This window comes from Pomacea canaliculata, linkage group LG10 (genome assembly GCF_003073045.1).
Source record: "Pomacea canaliculata isolate SZHN2017 linkage group LG10, ASM307304v1, whole genome shotgun sequence".
Lineage (NCBI taxonomy): Eukaryota > Metazoa > Mollusca > Gastropoda > Architaenioglossa > Ampullariidae > Pomacea > Pomacea canaliculata.
The window spans coordinates 125793-149028 of NC_037599.1; the positions used below are offsets into that span (position 1 = coordinate 125793).

The 23236-nt window shown below is 41.9% G+C and overlaps 1 protein-coding gene across 5 annotated transcripts in view; it reads left to right on the forward strand.

Annotated features, from left to right (window-relative positions):
- Positions 1 to 23236, forward strand: part of LOC112573473 (ergothioneine biosynthesis protein 1-like) — a 60128-nt gene that overhangs the window by 17106 nt on the left and 19786 nt on the right. For 4 of the 5 annotated variants that reach the window (XM_025253878.1, XM_025253877.1, XM_025253880.1 and 1 more), the window contains exons 2-9: positions 281 to 436; positions 6968 to 7032; positions 9769 to 9881; positions 15840 to 15908; positions 16506 to 16646; positions 16975 to 17101; positions 17673 to 17793; positions 19155 to 19318. In XM_025253878.1, coding sequence (XP_025109663.1) covers positions 360 to 436; positions 6968 to 7032; positions 9769 to 9881; positions 15840 to 15908; positions 16506 to 16646; positions 16975 to 17101; positions 17673 to 17793; positions 19155 to 19318 — 877 coding nt within the window. In that variant the 5' untranslated portion in view covers positions 281 to 359. Of the gene's footprint in view, positions 1 to 280; positions 437 to 6967; positions 7033 to 9768; positions 9882 to 12326; positions 12617 to 15839; positions 15909 to 16505; positions 16647 to 16974; positions 17102 to 17672; positions 17794 to 19154; positions 19319 to 23236 lie in introns of those variants that run through there. The other variant, XM_025253881.1, reaches the window with a different exon arrangement.

Genomic DNA, 23236 nt, shown 5'->3' on the forward strand with positions numbered 1-23236 from the left:
ATCCTGATTGTATCAGGGTCTGTCTGATGGAGCAGGAATAGACATGTTATGGTATAGTTCATTGTTGTTGTGTGTGGTTTTAACACTTGCTTTGGTATAGAGCTGGTACTAATTATCCTCTGTCGAATTATATCTTATTTCATCATTAAGAAAAAAACAAACAAACTTTAATGATGGCTTGGTAACTAACCCTAACCCTTACAGACTGTAAATCTAACCCTAACCTTTAGCAATTTTTTTGATAGAGTTTAACCCTAAGTGACAACTGATTTATTGACAGGAAAACCCTGTCCAGCCAAGTGCCAGGTCCCAAGCCAAACGTCACTCCACTGTTGAGGTAAAACCAAATCTTGAGAAGAATGTCTACTCGCTTGCTGACTGGAAGCCTGACCTTCACCTCTCTAAAGCCACTGGACCTTTCTTCCTGTACGAAGCAGTGAGTTTGAGATTCTTTATTTTATGTAAAAAGTAAAAAATATAGGTGCTGCCATCTCTATCAATACCTCGGTCCACAAAGAAGTGAGTTAGAGCGCTCTTCTATGTGAAAAAAGATGTCTCAAGAAATGATTTGGAGAATTTTCGTGCACAAAGACGTATAAAGAGGTGATTTAGTGAGTTCTTGTGTCTATAGAAAGTACTTAATGCCTTAAATGTATCCCCACTGCAAACACCCATTTGTCAGTGTTTGACACATTGTTGTCATCCTACTGGTAACATGTGCCCACACAACATCACATAATATAGTCAGTGTTAGTACACACTGCATCATATAATGTAGTCAGGGTTAGTACACACACAGCATCACATAATGTAGTCAGTGTTAGTACACACACATCACATAATGTAGTCACTTGGTTAGTACACACACAACATCACATAATATAGTCACTTGATTAGTACACACACTACATCACATAATATAGTCAGTGTTAGTACACACACTACATCACATAATATAGTCAGTGTTAGTACACACACAACATCACATAATATAGTCAGTGTTAGTACACACAACATCATATAATGTAGTCACTTGGTTAGTACACACACAGCATCACATAATGTAGTCAGTGTTAGTACACACACATCACATAATGTAGTCACTTGGTTAGTACACACACAACATCACATAATGTAGTCAGTGTTAGTACACACACAACATCACATAATGTAGTCAGTGTTAGTACACACACAACATCACATAATGTAGTCAGTGTTAGTACACACACAACATCACATAATGTAGTCAGTGTTAGTACACACACATCACATAATGTAGTCACTTGGTTAGTACACACACAACATCACATAATGTAGTCAGTGTTAGTACACACACAACATCACATGATGTAGTCACTTGGTATGTGCACTCACTGCATCACATAATATAGTCAGGGTTAGTACATAGTGTTAGTGCTCACATCATGTAGTCACTTGGTTATTACACACACAGCATCACATAATGTAGTCAAGGTTAGTACACACTGCATCACATAATGTAGTCAGTGTTAGTACACACACACTACATCACATAATGTAGTCAGTGTTAGTACACACACTACATCACATAATGTAGTCAGTGTTAGTACACACACTACATCACATAATGTAGTCACTTGATTAGTACACACACAACATCACATAATGTAGTCACTTGATTAGTACACACACTACATCACATAATGTAGTCAGTGTTATTACACACACAACATCACATAATGTAGTCAGTGTTAGTACACACTGCATCACATAATGTAGTCAGTGTTAGTACACACACACTACATCACATAATGTAGTCAGTGTTAGTACACACACACTACATCACATAATGTAGTCAGTGTTAGTACACACACATCACATAATGTAGTCAGTGTTATTACACACACAGCATCACATAATATAGTCAAGGTTAGTACACACTGCATCACATAATGTAGTCAGTGTTAGTACACACACACTACATCACATAATGTAGTCAAGGTTAGTACACATCACATAATGTAATCACACATTGTACATACAAGTCATTCATACTGCTGTCATCAAACATCCTTGTCACAACACCCAGCAACTACCAACCACAGTTTATTCTACACGTTATTCTAGGGAACAACCTAGTGTAAACAACTGTTGTTGTCAAAGTCACACTCGTCTCCATATTGTTTCTTTTTCATGATTGCTAAGTACTTTATTAAAGTGGAAAATAAATGAAGTGGCAGGTTGGGCATGAATCTTAGAAAACTACTTTCTGAAATATTTCTGCTTACAATTTTGGTTTGCAACAGACTCCTGCACCTAAAATAGTTTCTAAATCACAGACTCCTGTACCTAAAATAGTTTCTAAATCACAGACTCCTGCACCTAAAAGAGTTTCTAAATCACAGACTCCTGTACCTAAAATAGTTTCTAAATCACAGACTCCTGTACCTAAAATAGCTTCTAAATCACAGACTCCTGCACCTAAAAGAGTTTCTAAATCACAGACTCCTGTACCTAAAAATAGTTCTAAATCACCAGACTCTGTACCTAAAATAGCTTTCTAATCTCCAGACTGTACCTAAAATAGTTTCTAAATCACAGACTCCTGCACCTAAAAGAGTTTCTAAATCACAGACTCCTGCACCTAAAATAGTTTCTAAATCACAGACTCCTGCACCTAAAATAGTTTCTAAATCACAGACTCCTGTACCTAAAATAGTTTCTAAATCACAGACTCCTGTAGCTAAAATAGTTTCTAAATCACAGACTCCTGTACCTAAAATAGTTTCTAAATCACAGACTCCTGTAGCTAAAATAGTTTCTAAATCACAGACTCCTGTAGCCTAAAATAGTTTCTAAATCACAGACTCTGTAGCTAAAATAGTTTCTAAATCACAGACTCCTGTACCTAAAATAGTTTCTAAATCACAGACTCTTGTAGCTAAAATAGTTTCTAAATCACAGACTCCTGTACCTAAAAGAGTTTCTAAATCACAGACTCCTGTAGCTAAAATAGTTTCTAAATCACAGACTCCTGCACCTAAAATAGTTTCTAAATCACAGACTCTTGTAGCTAAAATAGTTTCTAAATCACAGACTCCTGTAGCTAAAATAGTTTCTAAATCACAGACTCCTGCACCTAAAAGAGTTTCTAAATCACAGACTCCTGTAGCTAAAATAGTTTCTAAATCACAGACTCCTGTAGTTTCTAAAATATTTTTAAATCCAGTACCTAAAATAGTTTCTAAATCACAGACTCCTGTACCTAAAATAGTTTCTAAATCACAGACTCCTGTACCTAAAATAGTTTCTAAATCACAGACTCCTGCACCTAAAATAGTTTCTAAATCACAGACTCCTGTACCTAAAATAGTTTCTAAATCACAGACTCCTGTAGCTAAAATAGTTTCTAAATCACAGACTCCTGTACCTAAAATAGCTTCTAAATCACAGACTCCTAAAATGTCTAAAATAGTTTCTAAATCACAGACTCCTGTACCTAAAACATAGTTTCTAAATCACAGACTCCTGCAGCCTAAAAATAGTTTTCTAAATCACAGACTCCTGTACCTAAAATAGTTTCTAAATCACAGACTCCTGTAGCTAAAATGTTTCTAAATCACAGACTCCTGTACCGTAAAATGTTTTCTAAATCACAGACTCCTGTAGCTAAAATAGTTTCTAAATCACAGACTCCTGTACCTAAAATAGTTTCTAAATCACAGACTCCTGTAGCTAAAATAGTTTCTAAATCACAGACTCCTGTAGCTAAAATAGTTTCTAAATCACAGACTCCTGTAGCTAAAATAGTTTCTTAAATCACAGACTCCTGTACCTAAAATAGTTTCTAAATCACAGACTCCTGCACCTACCTAAAATAGTTTCTAAATCACAGACTAAAATGTTTTTCCGACTCCTGTAGCTAAAATAGTTTCTTAAATCACAGGACTTCCTGTACCTAAAAAGTTAAATCTTCCTAAAAAGTTTCTAAATCCTAAAAATCATAAATAGTTCACAGACTCTAACCTAAAATCACAGACCCTCCTGTAGCTAAAATAGTTCTAAATCACAGAACTCCTGGTTACCTAAAATAGTTTCTAAATCACAGACTCCTGTAGCTAAAATACGTTTCTAAATCACAGACCCTGTTAGCTAAAATAGTTTCTAAATCACAGACTCCTGTACCTAAAATTAGTTTCCTAAATCACAGACTCCTTGTCTAGCACAGACTACTAAATAGTTTCTAAATCACAGACTCCTGAAATCACTGTACCTAAAGAGTTCCTCTAAATCCTACAGACTCCTGTAGCTAAAATAGTTTCTAAATCAGACTCCTGTAAAAATAGTTTCTAAAATCACAGACTCCGCTGCACCTAAAATAGTTCTAAATCACAGACTCTTGTAGCTAAAATAGTTTCTAAATCACAGACTCCTGTACGCTAAAAGTAGTTTCTAACAGACTCCTGTAAAATAGTTCAAATCACAGACTCCTGTACACCTAAAAATAGTTTCTAAAAAATCACAGACTCTTGTAGCTAAAATAGCTTTCTAAATCACAGACTCCATGTAGCTAAAATAGTTTCTAAATCACAGACTCCTGCACCTAAAAGAGCTTCTTCTAAATCACAGACTCCTGTACCTAAAATAGTTTCTAAATCACAGACTCCCTGACCTGTAAAATAGTTCTACACTCTCCTGTACCTTAAAATAGCTTTCTAAATCACAGACTCCTGTAGCTAAAATAGTTTCTAAATCACAGACTCCTGTACCTAAAATAGTACCTTCTATAATTCACAGGACTCCTGTAGCCTAAAATAGTTCTAAATCACAGACTCCTGCACCTAAAATAGCTTCTAAAATCACAGACTCCTTGTAGCTAAAATAGTTTCTAAATCACAGACTCCTGTACCTAAAATAGTTTCTAATCACAGACTCCTGTACCTAAAGTTTCTAAATCACAGACTCCTGTACCTAAATAGTTTCTAAAATCACAGACTCCTGCACCTAAAATAGTTTCTAAATCACAGACTCCTGCACCTAAAATAGTTTCTAAATCACAGACTCCTGTACCTACCTAAAATCCAGCTCCCGACTAAAATAGTTCTAAAGTTCTCTAAATCACAGACTCCTAGTACCTAAAATACGTTTCTAAATCACAGACTCCTGTACCTAAAATAGTTTCTAAATCACAGACTCCTACCTAAAATGGATCCCTAAATAAAATGCTAAAATCACTAGACTCCTGCACCTAAAAATTTCTAAATCACACAGACTCCTGTACCTAAAATAGTTTCTAAATCACAGACTCCTGTACCTAAAATAGTTTCTAAATCACAGACTCCTGCCAGACTCCTCTACCTAAATCAATAGTTTCTAAATCACAGACTCCTGTACCTAAAATAGTTTCTAAATCACAGACTCCTGTAGCTAAAATAGTTTCTAAATCACAGACTCCTGTAGCTAAAATAGTTTCTAAATCACAGACTCCTGTAGCTAAAATAGTTTCTAAATCACAGACTCCTATACCTAAAAGAGTTTCTAAATCACAGACTCCTGTAGCTAAAATAGTTTCTAAATCACAGACTCTTGTAGCTAAAATAGTTTCTAAATCACAGACTCCTGTACCTAAAATAGTTTCTAAATCACAGACTCCTGTAGCTAAAAGAGTTTCTAAATCACAGACTCTTGTAGCTAAAATAGTTTCTAAATCAAGGTACTCCTGTAGCTAAAAGAGTTTCTAAATCACAGACTCCTGTACCTAAAATAGTTTCTAAATCACAGACTCCTGTAGCTAAAATAGTTTCTAAATCACAGACTCCTGCACCTAAAAGAGTTTCTAAATCACAGACTCCTGTAGCTAAAATAGTTTCTAAATCACAGACTCCTGCACCTAAAATAGTTTCTAAATCACAGACTCCTGTAGCTAAAATAGTTTCTAAATCACAGACTCCTGTAGCTAAAATAGCTTCTAAATCACAGACTCCTGTAGCTAAAATAGTTTCTAAAACTACAGCTCCGGGATGGATCAGGAAGACCGCCTTTTTTTGCGTACTCGGATCCGTTTGACACAAAAGAGAAAAGAAAATCTAGCCATGCTGGGGAACTGTTGGGAGCTTTTCTGACTGGCAAGCTGATGTACAGTTTGAGATCCCTCTGCCAGAAGACATGGAAAGCCTACATTCTACAGAAGGAAGAGTTTAGGGTTATCACAGATGCCCACTTGTCTTGGTTGGGGCTGTGGGTGGGTTGGCCTCGTAGTTTTGGGTTTTGTACGGCAATGTCTCCATGCGGCCAGTGTTGTAAGGATGAGAGTTAGTCAGGGTTAGTGATCCCGCCTCCTCCAAATACAACTCAATAGCAAAACATGGAGGCCTAATTATAACAAATAACTTCTACTATCCCCTTCCATATCCGCCACCTACCCACCATTGAATCCTTTAAATGTGCACTAAAAACAAACTTCTTCCTTAAACACTACTCCTAACAACCGTCCACACGGTGCTAGTTGGTCTCCAACTCAACCCCCAGCTCTTGTCACCCGATTCCTCTTTGTGTTTTCTATTTTGTCTTTCATTAGTCATCAGTGATTTTGTTTTTCCTTCTTTCCTTCGTATGTTGTCCTTGTCTCGTTCTTCTCTCAAGCGCTAAGAGCTTCCTACAATCGTGTATATGTTATATAAACCTCGCTTCTTGATGTTGTTGTTGTTGTTGTTGTTGTTGTTGTTGTTGTTGTAATACCACCTGAAAGCTATATTTTAGCAGATTTGTTTGCAACCCCACATTTTGAGCAGAAGTGATTCAGTATCAATCACCTAAGCCCAACTTTTTTTTAAGTACACTTGCCTTTTTCGTTTCTTTCAACTGAAAATATTTTCCAAAGAAATCGTGGTTTGTTTTACTTACTAAACAATTGAATGATGACATGTTTTGATAATGAATTGTTGTTTGTTTTAATAATTAGATTTACAAATCATTACTAATTAAACAGGGAAATCGTGGCTTACTTTGAGAACAGCTATGACTTGAACGAGAGTCTCTTCACTGCTCTGAAAGGTCAGCCGCTTCTGTCTGCCTGCCTGTCTGTCTGTCTGCCTGTCTGCCTGCCTGCCTGCCTGTCTCCCTGCCTGTCTGCCTGCCTGCCTGACAGCCTGCCTGTCTGTCTGTCTGTCTCTCTGTCTGCCTGCCTGCCTGTTTGTCTGCCTGTCTGTCTCCCTGTCTCCTGCCTGTCTGTCTGTCTGTCTGTCTGCCTGCCTGCGCTGTCTGTCTCCCTGTCTGCCTGCCTGCCTGACAGCCTGCCTGTCTGTCTGTCTGTTCTGTCTCTCTGTCTGCCTGCCTGCCTGTTTGTCTGCCTGCCTGCCTGTCTGTCTGCCTGCCTGCTGACAGCGTGCCTGTCTGTCTCTCTGTCTGTCTGTCTCTCTGTCTGCCTGCCTGCCTGTCTGTCTGCCTACCTGCCTGACAGCCTGCCTGTCTCTCTGTCTGCCTGCCTGCCTGTCTGTCTCCCTGTCTGTCTCCCTGTCTGCCTGCCTGTCTGCCTGCCTGTCTCTCTGTCTGCCTGCCTGCCTGTCTGTCTCCCTGTCTGTCTCCCTGTCTGCCTGCCTGTCTGCCTGCCTACCTGCCTGACAGCCTGCCTGTCTCTCTGTCTGCCTGCCTGCCTGTCTGTGCACCATTCTGTTTGTGCTAAACTATCTCCCTCCCAGTTATGCTAACCCGTGGTCACGTCCGTTTGTGCTAACCCACTCGACCTCCGTACTACCAGAAAGGACTGGCGCTCTGCTATTAGGCTGTCTCTCATGTCTGAGAGCAGATTATTTCTGGCGCCACTTTTCCCAATATTGATGAATCCTCCTCCCGTCCTTTGTCCCATTATCCAAGCCAACAAGATGATAATTTCATTTCATTATTTCATTGCAAAAAGTCAGTGAATTATCCCCCATTTCAGTGTTGTAGAGATAGGCGCCTTAGTGCAAGCCTACGAACATCCTCGTGCATAGATTCACACAGAGGCTGTTGGATTAAGCCCCTTGAGCATGTGTATTATTTTAAGACAATAAATGGCGAACATTCCGTGACGTCATACAGTGCACGTCTTCAGGTCAAGCCTACAGTGCAAGCCAGTGTAAGCCTACAATGCAAACCAGTGTAAGCCTACAATACAAGCCAGTGTAAGCCTACAATGCAAACCAGTGTAAGCCTACAGTGCAAGCCAGCGTAAGCCTACAATACAAGCCAGTGTAAGCCTACAGTGCAACCAGTGTATGCCTACAATGCAAGCCAGTGTAAGCCTACAGTGCAAACCAGTGTAAGCCTACAGTGCAAGCCAGTCCAAGCCTACAATGCAAACCAGTGCAAGCCTTCAGCGCAGACTACAGTGCAATCCTAGAAACATTCTCGTGTGAACTGTGACTTCATTAGTGTCATTAAAGACGCTCAACTTTGCAGCCACTCTCTGTGAACAGTTTAGTGTGTCCTTTCTGTGAACAGTTTAGTGTGTCCTATCTTTGTGAATAGTTTAGTGTGTCCTATCTCTGAGAACAGTTTAGTGTGTCGTATCTCTGTGAACAGTTTAGTGTGTCCTTTCTGTGAACAGTTTAGTGTGTCCTATCTTTGTGAATAGTTTAGTGTGTCCTATCTCTGAGAACAGTTTAGTGTGTCGTATCGTGAGAAAGTTTAAGTGCAGGTTTTGAGTGTGTCGTATTTGTGTGTCTCTGGAGAAACAGTTTTAGTGTGTCGTATCGTTGAGAACAGTTTAGTGTGTCGTATCTCTTGAGAACAGTTTAGTGTGTCGTATCTCTGAGAACAGTTTAGTGTGTCGTATCTCTGAGAACAGTTTAGTGTGTCGTATCCGATCTAGTCCAACAGTTTTAGTGTGTCGATATCTCGAGAACAGTTAGTGTGTTCTCTTACGAGAACAGTTTAGTGTGTCGTATCTCTGAGATTTGTCGTACAGTTTAGTGTGTCCTTTTCTCTGAAACACGTTCCAGTGTGTCCTGAACAGTTGTCTCTGTGAACAGTTTAGTGTGTCCTTTCTGTGAACAGTTCAGTGTGTCCTATCTCTGAGAACAGTTTAGTGTGTCGTATCGTGAGAACAGTTTAGTGTGTCGTATCGTGAGAACAGTTTAGTGTGCTCCATCTCTGAACAGCTTAGTGTGTTTTATCTCTCTGAACAGTTTAGTGTGTTCTATCAAGGTGTATTTATGTGACTTCTAACACTAGTTTCGTCTTTATCCGTGCACGTGCTCGTCAAGCAGGCTGTTTTAACTAGACAATAATGATGATGATGATTGATGATGATGATGATGATGATGATGATGATGATGATGATGATGCTAATAATACATGTTTATTTGTAGAAAATTTCATCCCACCAAGACAGAGGGACTCGAGGCCCTTAGATGCACATATACATGAGGTCGCACATGCAGACACTTATTCTAAGGCCTCACACCTGTCGTACAGCTTCCACTCACCACCATTCAGTGAAACTACTAGCTCAGTCTGTCACACACACAAACATACACACATACACACAGATTAAGTCGAGGGTAGAGTACACTGTACAGGTGCTGGTGGGGCACTAGCACAGGTGGGAGGAGGAAAGTCTGGAGCTCGCTAGGAAAGATGGAGGGAGTAAAAACTGTTGAAAAGCTGCTTGTGAGCTAGCGGAGGAGAGGAGTAAACTGTTTAACATCAGGAGGGCTTGAAGGGAACAAACTGATTAAAGAGAAAAAAAGATTACCGAAACCTGTCTAACAATCCTTTTTTGGTCTTGTACCTCGGGTGGCGGTTCAGACTCCAGCAGCCTGTACAAGTGTCCGGACCGCCTACGACTTCCGCTCATCTTCTACTACGCCCACACGGCCGTCGTCTACATCAACAAGCTGATGCTGGCCGGCCTCATCAAGGTACTCACTTCTTCACACATTCTGGATTACTACTTTTCCTGCCTTCCCGTCTTAGCCTGTCACTTCCTGTCTTCACGTCTTAGCCTGTCACTTCCTGTCCTTCACGTCTTAGCCTTCACTTCCTGTCTTCACGTCGTAGCCTGTCGCTTCCTGTCTTCACGTCTTAGCCTGTCACTTCCTGTCTTCACGTCTTAGCCTGTCACTTCCTGTCTTCACGTCTTAGCCTGTCGCTTCCTGTCTTCACGTCTTAGCCTTCACTTCCTGTCAGTGTGAACACATCCTCGCGCCTGTCGCAACTATTTCTCTATTAAGGAGAAATAACTTCACATCCTGTCACACTCGGGACGGGTGCATTCAAAGGTTGATGCTGTGGGTGACAGCACGCTTAGTGGCGTGGGGGAGGGTGGCGAGGGGAATTTCATGTGGACAGCGAACGACGCTTACATTTTTGCCTCCTCAGTATCGTTTTTTGAGGGGGCGGCTACCACTTTGCTCCCACCTCACCCCGGTTCCTACACCACTGATATTTAGTGTGACTCCATGTACAAGAACAAATCTGTCCAAAAACAAAACCCTTGTAATAATACGTCTTGGGAGAAGTACAGGAGTTTATCCGCCATAACTGTCAGAAATGGGAACAAGGATGGAGACAGAGGAGACACGGCGACCGGCGCGTGAATTTTCACAGGTAGACACAGGCACATGAAGAACACCTGAGAGTGCAACAGCTGTTTATCAAAGAGCAGGAGAGTCATGGTTAGTCACTTTGCCTCCAGAGACAGGTGGCCTTATGTGAGATTGTGAAATACCCATGTATAGAAGGTTGGAACCTTTCTCTCCCCTCCATCCTCCCCACCCACTCCTCGTGAGTTTCGCACGTTCGTGCATGATTATGTTTGTAAGTATTACGTACCCGGATGAAGAGCAGTCACCCAGATCTTGGGAAATACTATCTTGCATTGTGTTTTACCCAATCACTACAAAACATTGCACCCTACTAGCTCAGCGCACCAGGCCCTCCGCCATCTGTCCAGTTCATTAAGGTCCGCGGTGCTGTTCTCGTCTCCTTGCTACACTCATGCTTGCGTGTCTCACCAGATGCTGATGTGATATTTGCCATTCAGGGTATCTTCTTCAAGACCTAGCTGTCTCCTCTCGGAAAATATGGTCTGTAATAATGGTAGGTCTCAAGCCGACCAAGATGTTCATCCTGCACGACGAACCTGCTGGAAAATTTTCGCATGCTCAGTTCGCGCGTGACTTTGATGAGAGGGAATGTGGAACAGGTGGCCCCACCATCACGTGACGCTAGACACAGGGTTCACCGACCTTCATGACTAGAATTTTCTGAAACAAACCCATCCTGACATCCAACCGACAGACTGGGCTTATCGCTGGATTGGTTATCGCGTTACACTGTAGTAGAACATCTCCTGGTTTTTTAACTGTTGTTTGTTGCAGTATATATTTACATATATCACGTGATTTTTGAGTAGCTAGTTTAGACCATTTTATGCTCAGCTAACTTTTAGTTATATCTTTTAGAAAGGCCATAGCACTCCTCATACAAAGCAATCAGCATGTATGTGTGTGACTGGTAGTTGTCATGCAAGTGGCCACAGTCACAGTCCTACAGTTATGTCACGTGGCAAAATAAACGCTTTTGTCTTCTTCTAGATTGGTGAATGTCGTAAGCATATATAACAACACTGTTAAGGTGTCTGGCTATTCAGGTTATAATCCACATTTTGTCAACACCTTTTAACGACGCTGTTTACATCACGTCTTCCTTGTGCTTGCTCAAGTAGAAAGTAGTACGGGGCCAGCCCCGCAGGTCTTCACTTTGTGTGTGTAAATCAGGGTTTGGCAACGTCCGGCCCCTGGGTTGTAGAAGGCAGTACAAGGCCATATAACAAAGGCCCTATTAGGTAGTATAAGGCAGTATAAGGAAGGCAGTATAAGGCAGTATAAGGCCGTATAAGCTTTATAAGGAAGGCAGTATAAGATTGTCGAAAGAAGGCAGTATAAGACTGTAGAAGGTTTACAAGGAAGGCAGTATAAGACTATAGAAGGAAGGCAGTATAAGACTGTAGAAGGTTTATAAGGAAGGCAGTATAAGACTGTAGAAGGTTTATTAGGAAAGCAGTATAAGACTGTAGAAGGGGCAGTATAAGACTGTAGAAGGTTTATAAGGAAGGCAGTATAAGCTGTAGAAGGTTTATTAGGAAAGCAGTATAAGACTGTAGAAGGAAGGCAGTACAAGACTGTAGAAGGTTTATAAGGAAGGCAGTATAAGACTGTAGAAGGTTTATTAGGAAGGCAGTATAAGACTGTAGAAGGTTTATAAGGAAGGCAGTATAAGACTGTAGAAGGTTTATTAGGAAGGCAGCATAAGACTGTAGAAGGAAGGCAGTACAAGGCTGTGTAAGGTTGTATATAAAAAGCCGTATAAGGCTGTATATGGAAGGTCATATAAGTCTGTATAAGGGAGGCAGTATATGGCTGTACAAGTACAAGGAAGGCAGTACAAGCTGTATAAGGAAAGCAGTATAAGGAAGGAAGTATAAAACAGCACAAGTTCATATGAGGAAGGCCGTATAAAGCATGCCACATCATTTGGTCTGGGCCTGCCAAGGCAAGTAGTCTCACTCTAATTCAGTAAATGTCGGGGACTTGTTCACAGCAACATAAATTTGCACTTGAGGTCCGTCTATTACGGGACAGACAGGACACAGGCGAGTATATGAAGCGAGGGACAGGAGCACAGACGAGACAGGACAGACAGGACACAGACGAGTATACGACAGGACAGACAGAACACAGGCGAATATATGACGGGACAGACAGGACACAGTCGAGACAGGACAGACAGGACACAGACGAGTATACGACAGGACAGACAGAACACAGGCGAATATATGACGGGACAGACAGGACACAGTCGAGTATATGATGGGACAGACATTTTTCTCGTGGGTTGCCTGCGTCACGTGGCCCGATGTCTGGGACGGGGACGGACCGTCTTGGGATGACGTGCGCATGCCCTTTAAGTTCACGACCTCTCCGTACACCATGGGCACAGTCCCACCCGGTGTGGATCTCAACCTACGTGTGTGTGGCGATGAGGTTTGACTGGCAGTGAAGAGACTTGACGAGGACTAGATGAGCGATAACCAGACGAGACGCAAACACGTTTTGACATCCTATCGTCGCCACAGTCACACAAGCTGTGGACCACAGTTGACATGGGGATGGCCGTCATCTGCTGGCAGTCAAGACACAGGGCAAGGACTATGAGCGTTGGTGCAGTCTCTTCACCGCCATCATAATCTGATCGCCATAGGCATGCCAACTGTCGTCTACGACTTGTCTTATTGTGTAGGTGCTAGAGTGGTCAGTCCCTTCCACACTTGGCATGCGACACCTGTGGTCCTCCGGCTTTGTGTTGCTTTGGCTAAGAGGACAGTCAGTGCCAGGCACACTGATTGTACACCTTGCAAAAGTGTTAACACCCTGTATCTCAACTACGGTTTGACCAGGTAATGAAGTTTTTATTGTTTATTTTTAAGTTCATCAATTCATACGCCCTCGTAAATGATGTTACAATTAATTGACCTTTGGCATTAAAAGTCTTCCCCGTCCTTGGTGTAAAACATCTATTTATCGTTGAGCAAACACCAATGATATCATGACTATATCTATGACATGGTGGAGTCAGGGTTGCTCTGGTTAGAGTTAGCCCCGGGCACGTGAAGAATAGTCAGGGTTAGGATTAGGGTTAGCCCCGGGCACGTGAAGAATAGTCAGGGTTAGGATTAGGGTTAGCCCCGGGCACGTGAAGAATAGTCAGGGTTAGGATTAGGGTTAGCCCCGGGCACGTGAAGAATATTCGCGGTTTTGACGTTCATCTGGACCGTGATAATGCGCGTGGAGGAATGTAAGCCATCTTACCTGAGACATCACCTGCTGTGGTGCAGGCCTCATCTCGATTTTCACCTTCAACACTTAGAAGCTACTTTTCTGCTGGTCACGTGACCAAACTGTTGCCTAATGACACTTTGTTGGGAAAAGTCTTAGAAAAGTTGAAACACTCTGACAAAATGGTCATCTTAGGTGAAGTTGATACTATAACTGGTCGCTCAACTCTGCTTCCATCTGTTGTCTAGGTCTAGTAACTTGTAATTACTTATTTGTAAATAGTAACATGGCGACTATTATTAGAAAAGAAGCCTTCTAGTAACTTGGGAAATGTAAAGACAGATGTCAAAAAAGCTTCCTAATAAGCTAAAGTCCACCAAAATCGGGTGGTAACTGAGAAGGGTCGGAGTAGGCAGATCGGCATGTTTCCTTTCATTTGAGTAACCACGACTTCAAGCACCTGGAAATTGACGTTTATGTTGTCATATTTTTGTCAAACTCTTGGTAGCCATGCAAGAAATGTGCTTTTCTAAACGTCTTCGCTTTCACTTGGTCATGCTTATTCTACCATTGCTGTGCCCAGGGCCGTGCTTAGGGGCAGGCGGACGAGGCATCTGCCTAGGGCCCCGCGCTTCAAGGGGCCCCGCGCTTTTGATTGATATGTGACTTTAGATCCCAACTAAAACCGTGTGATCGTGGCGTGAGGGCCCCGCACATGCCCTTTGCCTCGGGCCCCGCGGGGGCTAAGAACTGGCCTGGCTGTGCCTGACTGAGGAGGACCTCTCCCGTGAAGATCTGTGGATGACTATATACACAGTACCGTGGCAGTCAAATAGTCTTTTTAAAAAGGAACTATTTATATTTTTCAACGTGACATCTGCAAAACGTGGCAATAAAGTACAAACAGTCACAGGATTTTTATTTTATAAACACGAGGCTTGTGGGAAAACAATTATGCACAACCGACTAATGAGCGCTGGTCATAACAATAAGCAGGTGTGTGTGAGTAGAGGGGTGGGGTGGGGCCGGTCGTTTCCACCAAACATCGACCACCCGTCAGTAGTTGAATGGACCCCGCCATGACCAGACTGTGTCACACGTAAGACCATAATTTATCGTCCAAACACCGAAAGTTGGATCCACACAGGCCAAAGCTAAATGAATGCTTAAGCAGTGGCATCTGTTCCATATTAACATGTTGTCATTTCATTACAACCACTTAGATATTTGTCTAACCGTTCATAATTTCAGTGGACAGTCTAAAGGCCTTAAGACATGTCCCTGGCTATCTTGTACATGGTTTCTTATACACTGACCTTTAAGCCTTTGATGTTCAAGTTTCTTTAACTTATGATTTACATTCTGACCACCATGGTCTGCACCACCAGACATCTGTTGCTACATATTTATGACCTCATACTGCTCTTGGTTTTTTTCATTCTTTCAATTTATGTGTACCGTGCTTTCAGCCGACAAACACCAGACACTGTTGACGTTTGATGAAAACTGTATTAGTTTAGCATAACAATACAGATGACTTGCCAGCCCAAAGCACAAAAAGGAACTGACAAGCAAAGACCCCGGATGTCCCCCTACGGGAAAACTCTAATCACTACAGTATGTTTCTATTTATTATTTAACTACTTGTGAAGTGAAAAATTGTTCAAATAAAGCTTCGACAGTGTTGGTGGGTGTACTATGCACATTGCTGATTAAACCACCAGATCAAGAGCAACTACAATACAGTTGTTGTCATCTGATCAGGAGTGTGTTGATGGTTGCACACTATGTTCTCAGACCAAGACTTGAGCATTTGGCTAACACTACCACACTCATCAAAGTTTTAGTAGTAGTAGGATTAACTATGTAGTTAACCTTTATCTTTGGGGAAGTGGATAGCCAGGTGTTTAGATCACTGGCATCTGAGGCTAGAAGAATGCATACTATCCTGGATAACCATTGCCACATGTTCAGGAATATATAACTACAAGATTAGAGTCATCAAGACTGATGTCAAATTTCAAATGCCTTATTTTCCAGGAGCGAGTCAATCTGTCCTTCGAGACCTTGTTTGAGACTGGTGTTGATGAGATGTCTTGGGATGACACGGTCAGTATACTCAGGGAAAAACAATACTGAGGCATGTGTACATGAATGTACACAATGGGCGACATCATAAGACAGCATAATACACGTTCTAGTAAGAATAGACCTGCATAGAAAAATATGGACTCATATAAATATATATTGTTATAGTATGGCTTTATAATATTGCACACAGACTTTGATAGGCTCTGTAATATGATAAACATTGTTTACAAATACTTCCCTACAAAAAAAATCCACCTTGTAACAGTATTTACCTGACATCCCAAGTCCACTCTGTACTTGGAACAGATTACCCATCAGCCTTCGTCACTCTGATTCTCTGACCACCTTTAAGTCCAAACTTAAGACACAGCTTTTCACAACACAGACTTCCCTGTGACCCTGAGCCTGCATAATGTGGATGTGTATTTACTTTGTGCATGACTGTGTGTTATATGCGAGTATGTGTGCATGATTGTTTATGATCTTGTCTATATTTATTATAGTCTTTATGTAAAGCGCTCTGAACAAAAACGTTTGGAAAGGCTTTCTATAAATCCTCATCATTATTATTATTAATTGTCTCATATATTATTGTGGATATTTGTGTCCACAAAGGAAAACTACCGTATGGGAGGTGGCTACAAGTGGCCAAGTGTAGATGATGTGGTGGAATACCGACGAAATGTGAGGAATATCATTCTCAAACTCATTGCTGACACTACACTTGTTCTACCCATCACCATGGATACACCCTGGGTGAGTTGCTGCTGTCAACAACAGTTGTCTCTATCTGCTTGCCCACATAACATTCATCTGTTGCACTCATTAATTGCAAGACATTGTCATTAAACCACATACAGAAAGATACTTTAGTGGTCACAGGAGAGATAAGCTTTAACAGAGTGCTTAAGTAATGTTCAAATCCTTTCAGCTCAGAAAATATCAGCAAATGTCACAGAAGATCTATGAAGGAAGTAATTTTACACAAAGTTGTTGAACAGACTAGTTTAGGAAACTTTGTGAATGCACGTCCCAAAGTACAATGCTGCATATTGCTTTCTCCTCTCCTGATGTCATGCAACAGTGGGCACTGATGATGGGCATGGAGCATGAGCGCATCCACCTGGAAACATCATCAGTTCTGCTACGACAGTTGCCACTTCACCTGGTGCAGAAACCTCCTGGATGGGTCTATGCTCCAAGTTCCTCTGGTACTTAGTGCTTGAGATTCTTGTTTATGTCTTGTTAGCACTTCTGACACTTTATGAGAGTGTCTTGCTAGCACTTTCAACACTTTGTGTGCATCTTGTTGGTGCTTTTGATATTTCTGCATGTCTTGTTAGCATTTTTGATATCACGTCTTATTAACATTGTCAGGATGACAGAGTATCGCTTTTGTCGCTGGACTTAACATCCTCTTTGCATGTCTAACATCTTTATGCTTTCCTGTCAAATATCTCACAAAGTTAAGTGCCTTTTGATGAACTGTTGGCGCTTTATTAAGAGTTCTGTCAGCATTTATGTTTCTTTACTACATGTTTCTCCAGTTTTTGATCTGCTAATACTTATGTTTTTGATCATTATTACAACCAGTGGTATTTTATTGTTACATTCAGGACACTTCATTGCTACATCAGTAATACTTCACTCTTACTTCCTTGTCCATAGTGTTCTCACAATCGGTACTTATGCTTGCTTTTACCTCCAACATTACATTTTTCAGTATGATTACATGTGCACGTGTATGTGCATGTATGTGTGTGCATGTGTGTGTGTGTGCAGGTTCTCTATCAGTACTTGAAAATAAAATGGTACAAGTGTCAGGAGGGAAGGTGACTCTCGGCAAGCCCAAAGACTTTCCGTCATATGGATGGGACAATGAATATGGAGAGGTCACAGCTAGGTAAAGCTTCTTCACCTTTCTCCCTCTCTTGACCTCGCCTCCATGTATTTGCAAGCTGATAATGAGTAGGTACTCACCAAACAGCTGACTACAGTTGGGACATAAAAACCAATAGCACACTTTTTTGGACAGACAATTTCTAGTGGTCCTCAAACTACCATTGGACCAGGGATCTCAGCACACAACTGACCAAAAGTTCCCAGTACACCACTAATGGATTTTACACTTCTGCACAATGATGGTTAGAGGTCAGAGAACCCCATCACATAAATAAAGGGGGGCGGTCCAGTGGCGCAGCAGTTAGCGCCTGTCACCAATACAGTGAGGGCTGGCTGTCCTGTGTTCAGCTCTCGTCTCGGGCACACTGTTCTTTCTCTGCATGTGGCATCTGTTTACAGGGCTGGCCGCCTTGCTGAGATATAGCCATAGTTGCTGGTTTGGTGTAAAACACTAATTCTCGCCCCACACACACATAAAGCCCAACATACTATTGAGCCAGAGGTTGTATATCATTGGATAATTATATCCAGCATGCTGGGGGCTTCTCCAGTTGTCACAACACTCTCTGCCAGTATACAGCTCGTGACAGACCATGGACGTGTATTGATGGACTGATGTCTGTATGCCGAGACTCACTCTTGGCCTCTTGCGAAGTGATCCTCTGTTAGTCTCGGCGAGCGTAACAAAGCATGTGAATAAACCGGAAGCTATGTCGTCTAATGCCTCGTTTTAGTAGTTAACTGGAAAAAAAATCGTCTGCCAGCAGTCCACGGATATTAGTTCGTGGTTTGACTGCGTGGTGGTCTGACAATTTAATTGTGGGTTGGTCCGAGTTCAACTGAGGGTTAGACTGACAGTTTCACTGTGGGTTAAACTGACAGTTAAACTATGGGTTAGACCAGGGGTGGGCAATTAATTTTCCCAAGGGGCCGGATGAGAAACTGGAATGGTTCTAGAGGGCCGGATGAGAAATTGGGATGGTTCTAAAGGCCCGGACTAATATAGTTAACTCAGTTTTACCCAATACTGTATATATAGTATATTTACTGGTGGGCGGCCAGCTGGCGGGCCGGTTAGAGACAGGAGGTGAGCCGGATCCGGCCCGCGGGCCGGCGTTTGCCCAGGTCTGGGTTAGACTGACAATTTAACTGCAGGTTGGTCTGACAATTAAACTGTGGATTAGTCTGACAGCTTAACCGTGGGTTAGACTGAGAGTGTAACTGTGGTTTAGGCTGGCAGTTTTATTTGTGGGTTAGCAGACACTTTAACTGTGGATTCTTACTCATTCACTCACACATACAAAATATGCATATATCAGTATGCAGTCAATCTCGTCCTGCAGTAGGTATTGTCTGTTACAGGGTGGTACCATTTGAAGCCAGTAGATACTTGGTGACAAACAGGGAGTACCTAGAGTTTGTACTGGCAGGAGGCTACATTCAGCAGGAGTTCTGGACAACCGAGGGGTGGAATTGGGTGCAATATCGTCAAGCAAAACACCCAACCTTCTGGGTGTGCCATGAAGGTCAGGCATCTATTTTTTTATAGTACCATATTTATCCCTTGCTTTTTGAAAACCAAGATTACCATCTGAATCAAAACAGATGTTTTAGGAGAGTCCCATGTTAAACATTATGTTTTGTAATCTCACTAAAAAAGTATAATTTGCTTCTGCTTGTTAGATTTTCTGGCAAGGGGCTCATTTTATAAAGCCCTGTCAGCCAACTTTCACTTGCAAAATCGCTCTACTTACAGTACTATCACAGCATTAACTCTTGTTGTCTCAGCTTCATTTTATTTGCTTAAAATAGCCAACCAATAGCGCTTTCTCGGGTTACTAAAAATAGATTGTGACGTCACGCAGCAGAGCATCATGGGATTGCTTTGCGGGCAAACACTGCACGTTGTTCTGTTTACGCTACGGCGACTGACAAAGAGCGAAATTTTTTATATTAATCTCTGAAACAATGCTGAAAACAGGAGGAACTAAGCACTGCTGTTGGGCGTTATGTAAATCGGACTCCAGATATCCAGAGCGGTTACCGGAGGGGACGTTTTTTATTTCATTTCCAAAGCCTGGTAAGACCAGTGACAACATGACACATGCAGTGGGAAAGACAACAGAGCAAGTTAAAAGACTGAGAAAGCAAAGCGCCGGCAGTTTTTATGTGGGCGATCTGATTTCCAAAATGTGGAGAAAATAACCAGGAACACATATATCTGCTCTCTGCATTTTCGTGGTAGAAAAGGCCCAACATCTGAGAGCGACGAACCAGTATTAGCGACGCTTACAGACGAGGAAACAACAGCGACAGGGAGGTGACAGGGAGGTAGACTCCAGCGCAACGTGGCGACCAACCTGCACATTATCAACGGGACAAATGAGAAGAAAACTGGTCCATCTAGGGCATTCTAGGCGTTTTACCCCAAAAAGAGAAACTGTTCATTACACTTCTGAGGCTGAGAAAAGGACTTTCACTGAAAATGATTGCCTACATGTTTGTCACATCTGAATCGTTTGAGAGCAAATTTTTATCAGTTTATGTTCCTACACTTCAAGTCTATGAATGCCCCATGTTCCCAACAAAGGATATAGATAAAACATCTTTGCCAAGAGTGTTTAGACAGTTTAAAAATGTCAGATACTCTGTAGACTGCACACATTTCTTTTGTCAGACACCAAGGGATTATGGGCAGCAAGGCATTGTGTATTCCTCTTACAAGCACCATACCACAATGAAAGGACTGATTGCAGTCACCCCTAAAGGTGCTGCATGTTTTGTTGATATATTTGAGAAATGTGGCATTCTACAACACACTGAACAAGGAGATGTTTTGCTTGTGGACAAAGGGTTTAAAGTGTAGGATTTGCTTTTGTCAAGACCGGCTACTATAAAAATCCCTGCATTTCTAGGTAAGCGAGCTAGCCTGTCTGCAGAACAGGAGATGGATACAAGGAGGGTAGCCAAGGCACGAATTCATGTAGAACGCTTTAATGAAAGACTGAAAAAGTTCATGCTTCTCGGTAGAACTATCCCCTAAGCCTCGGTTGTGTTGCCTCCCAAATGGTTTTTCTTGGATGCTGTTTGGTAAATTTTCAGAGTAGCTTTTGTATTTAAAAGCAAATGAAATGCTAATGTACCATATAGATTGGTCAAAGATAGAAATGTGGGAATATTTTTACCAAAAACAGACTGAAAAGAATTTTTGGTGTTAAACTGATGGTCAACCTATCAATTCATTCAGGGGCAATATGACAGAAAAGTATTGTAAATAAATCTGTATAGTAATCAAGTACTGTTCTGCTTCATAGTAAACAAAGAGAAAAATAAAAAATCAAAACCGCATTTTTACACGTTCACGTTTTGTTTTTTTGAACAATAAACTGCACAGCAACGCATTCGCTGCAAACGCTGGTGTAGTACATGTGGGGAATATATTTGTCCGCTTTGCATTCCCAGAAGCCCTTGCGCGGCTAGATCGTGACGTCATCTGTGGAAAGCGCCATTACCCTTTCAGTCCAACAGCATGTGACATAATTCATACATCTGTTATCATCTGTTATTTGTTGACTCACCTGATCTCATGCACCAACTGACCAGTCACACATTGAACTGAACAGCACTTCTGATGAATCAGCTATTGACATTTGTGTGGTAATTATGAGATAATTGACATGAGCTGGCAATTATGGTATTATTGACATGAGTTGATGCGGCAGCTATTGTCACAAGCATGGTAAAGTAAAGGTAGTCCCATAACCTTGCAGTTGTTGGGGAAGGAGGTTTTGAATATATCACTTAAAATCAACTTTTTTGGGAGGGTGGTTCTCATCCCTTCTCCCTCACTGCCTTACCTTGCCCACTACATTATTGTAAAAAGTCAGGTCAACAGCTGGTTTACCTTTCCCAGTCATGTAAGGTCAGGTCAACTGCTGGCTTGACTGGGAAAAAATTGTGGAGAACAGGTGATACTGGCACAGAATTGGATATGGACATTAATTTAAGTCCTAATACAAGGGAGTTCTATTATGCAATTTAATTATAGAATGTATTCTATAACTGATATGTATACATAACAATAATAATAATAACTCTAAGAACAAAGGCCCGCTAAAACTAACAACCACGGATGTATATTAGTTCGTGCTAACAACTAACGCCGACCTACCGGCCCTCTACATCCCCTCCGACTCTTTCTGAAATAGCATCCTGGCTGATGAGCTTTAGCCAGCAAAACTGGTATACAGCTTCACCTAATTATGCTTGCCTGGGGACAGGACCACCGAGAGAAAGTAGACAATCTCTCCGGGCCCCTTGTAATTGTAATCATAAATTATTTTCCCCGTCTATAATAATGTGTTTACAATTCTATTGTCTGTATCTACATTTCACTCACTAAGTAATATAGACAACAAACATTAGCATGAGTGCACTAGGATCTACATCACTACTGGAACAGCAAGTCTCTGTGATCTGCAAGGCTGGCACTACAGGTACTGTTACTTCCGCACTACAGGTACTGTTACTTCTGACACAATAGGTACTGTTACTTCTGGCACTACAGTTCTGTTACTTCTGACACAATAGGTACTGTTACTTCCGGCACTACAGGTACTGTTACTTCTGACACAATAGGTACTGTTACTTCTGGCACTACAGGTACTGTTACTTCTGGCACTACAGGTACTGTCACTTCTGGCACTACAGTTCTGTTACTTCCGGCACTACAGGTACTGTTACTTCTGGCACTACAGGTACTGTTACGTCTGACACAATAGGTACTGTTACTTCTGGCACTACAGTTCTGTTACTTCCGGCACTACAGGTACTGTCACTTCTGGCACTACAGGTACTGTCATGTCTGGCACTACAGGCACTGTCGTATCTGGCTCTACAGGCACTGTCTGTCATGTCTGGCACTACATGTACTGTCATGTCTGGCACTACAGGCACTGTCCTGTCATGTCTGGCACTACAGGCACTGTCACTTCTGGCATCACAAGAGATGTGGCTTGATGGGGTGGGAGAGTAACATACCAAAACTGTCTTCGTCACTGTCGTCATCCTGAAGGTATGGCGCCTCCTGCGTTGAATGACCTCGAACTGCAGAGGCGGCCTCGCTGCTTTGATGTCGTTCCTACTGAGGGTTAGTGCGGACCCAGCGAGGGGCCTGACTGTGTACACAAAACTCTCATCCCCAAATGGCCGATTGGCGATCACATCCAAGTGTGGTTTCCAGATGTCTTGTATTTTATTGTGGTGGGTAACTCTGTTGACAGTATACACGTACTGCCCAGCGTGTAGTCGCTGGTCTCTCGCCCGCTTGTCTGGTGTGCCACTCGCGGTTCCGTACTGCATCCTTTGTCTTACTCAGGACCTTATGAAAGGCTTCCTGCAGCTGAAGGCGATGTTGTCGCACCCAGTCTGTTGTGTTGCTGTTA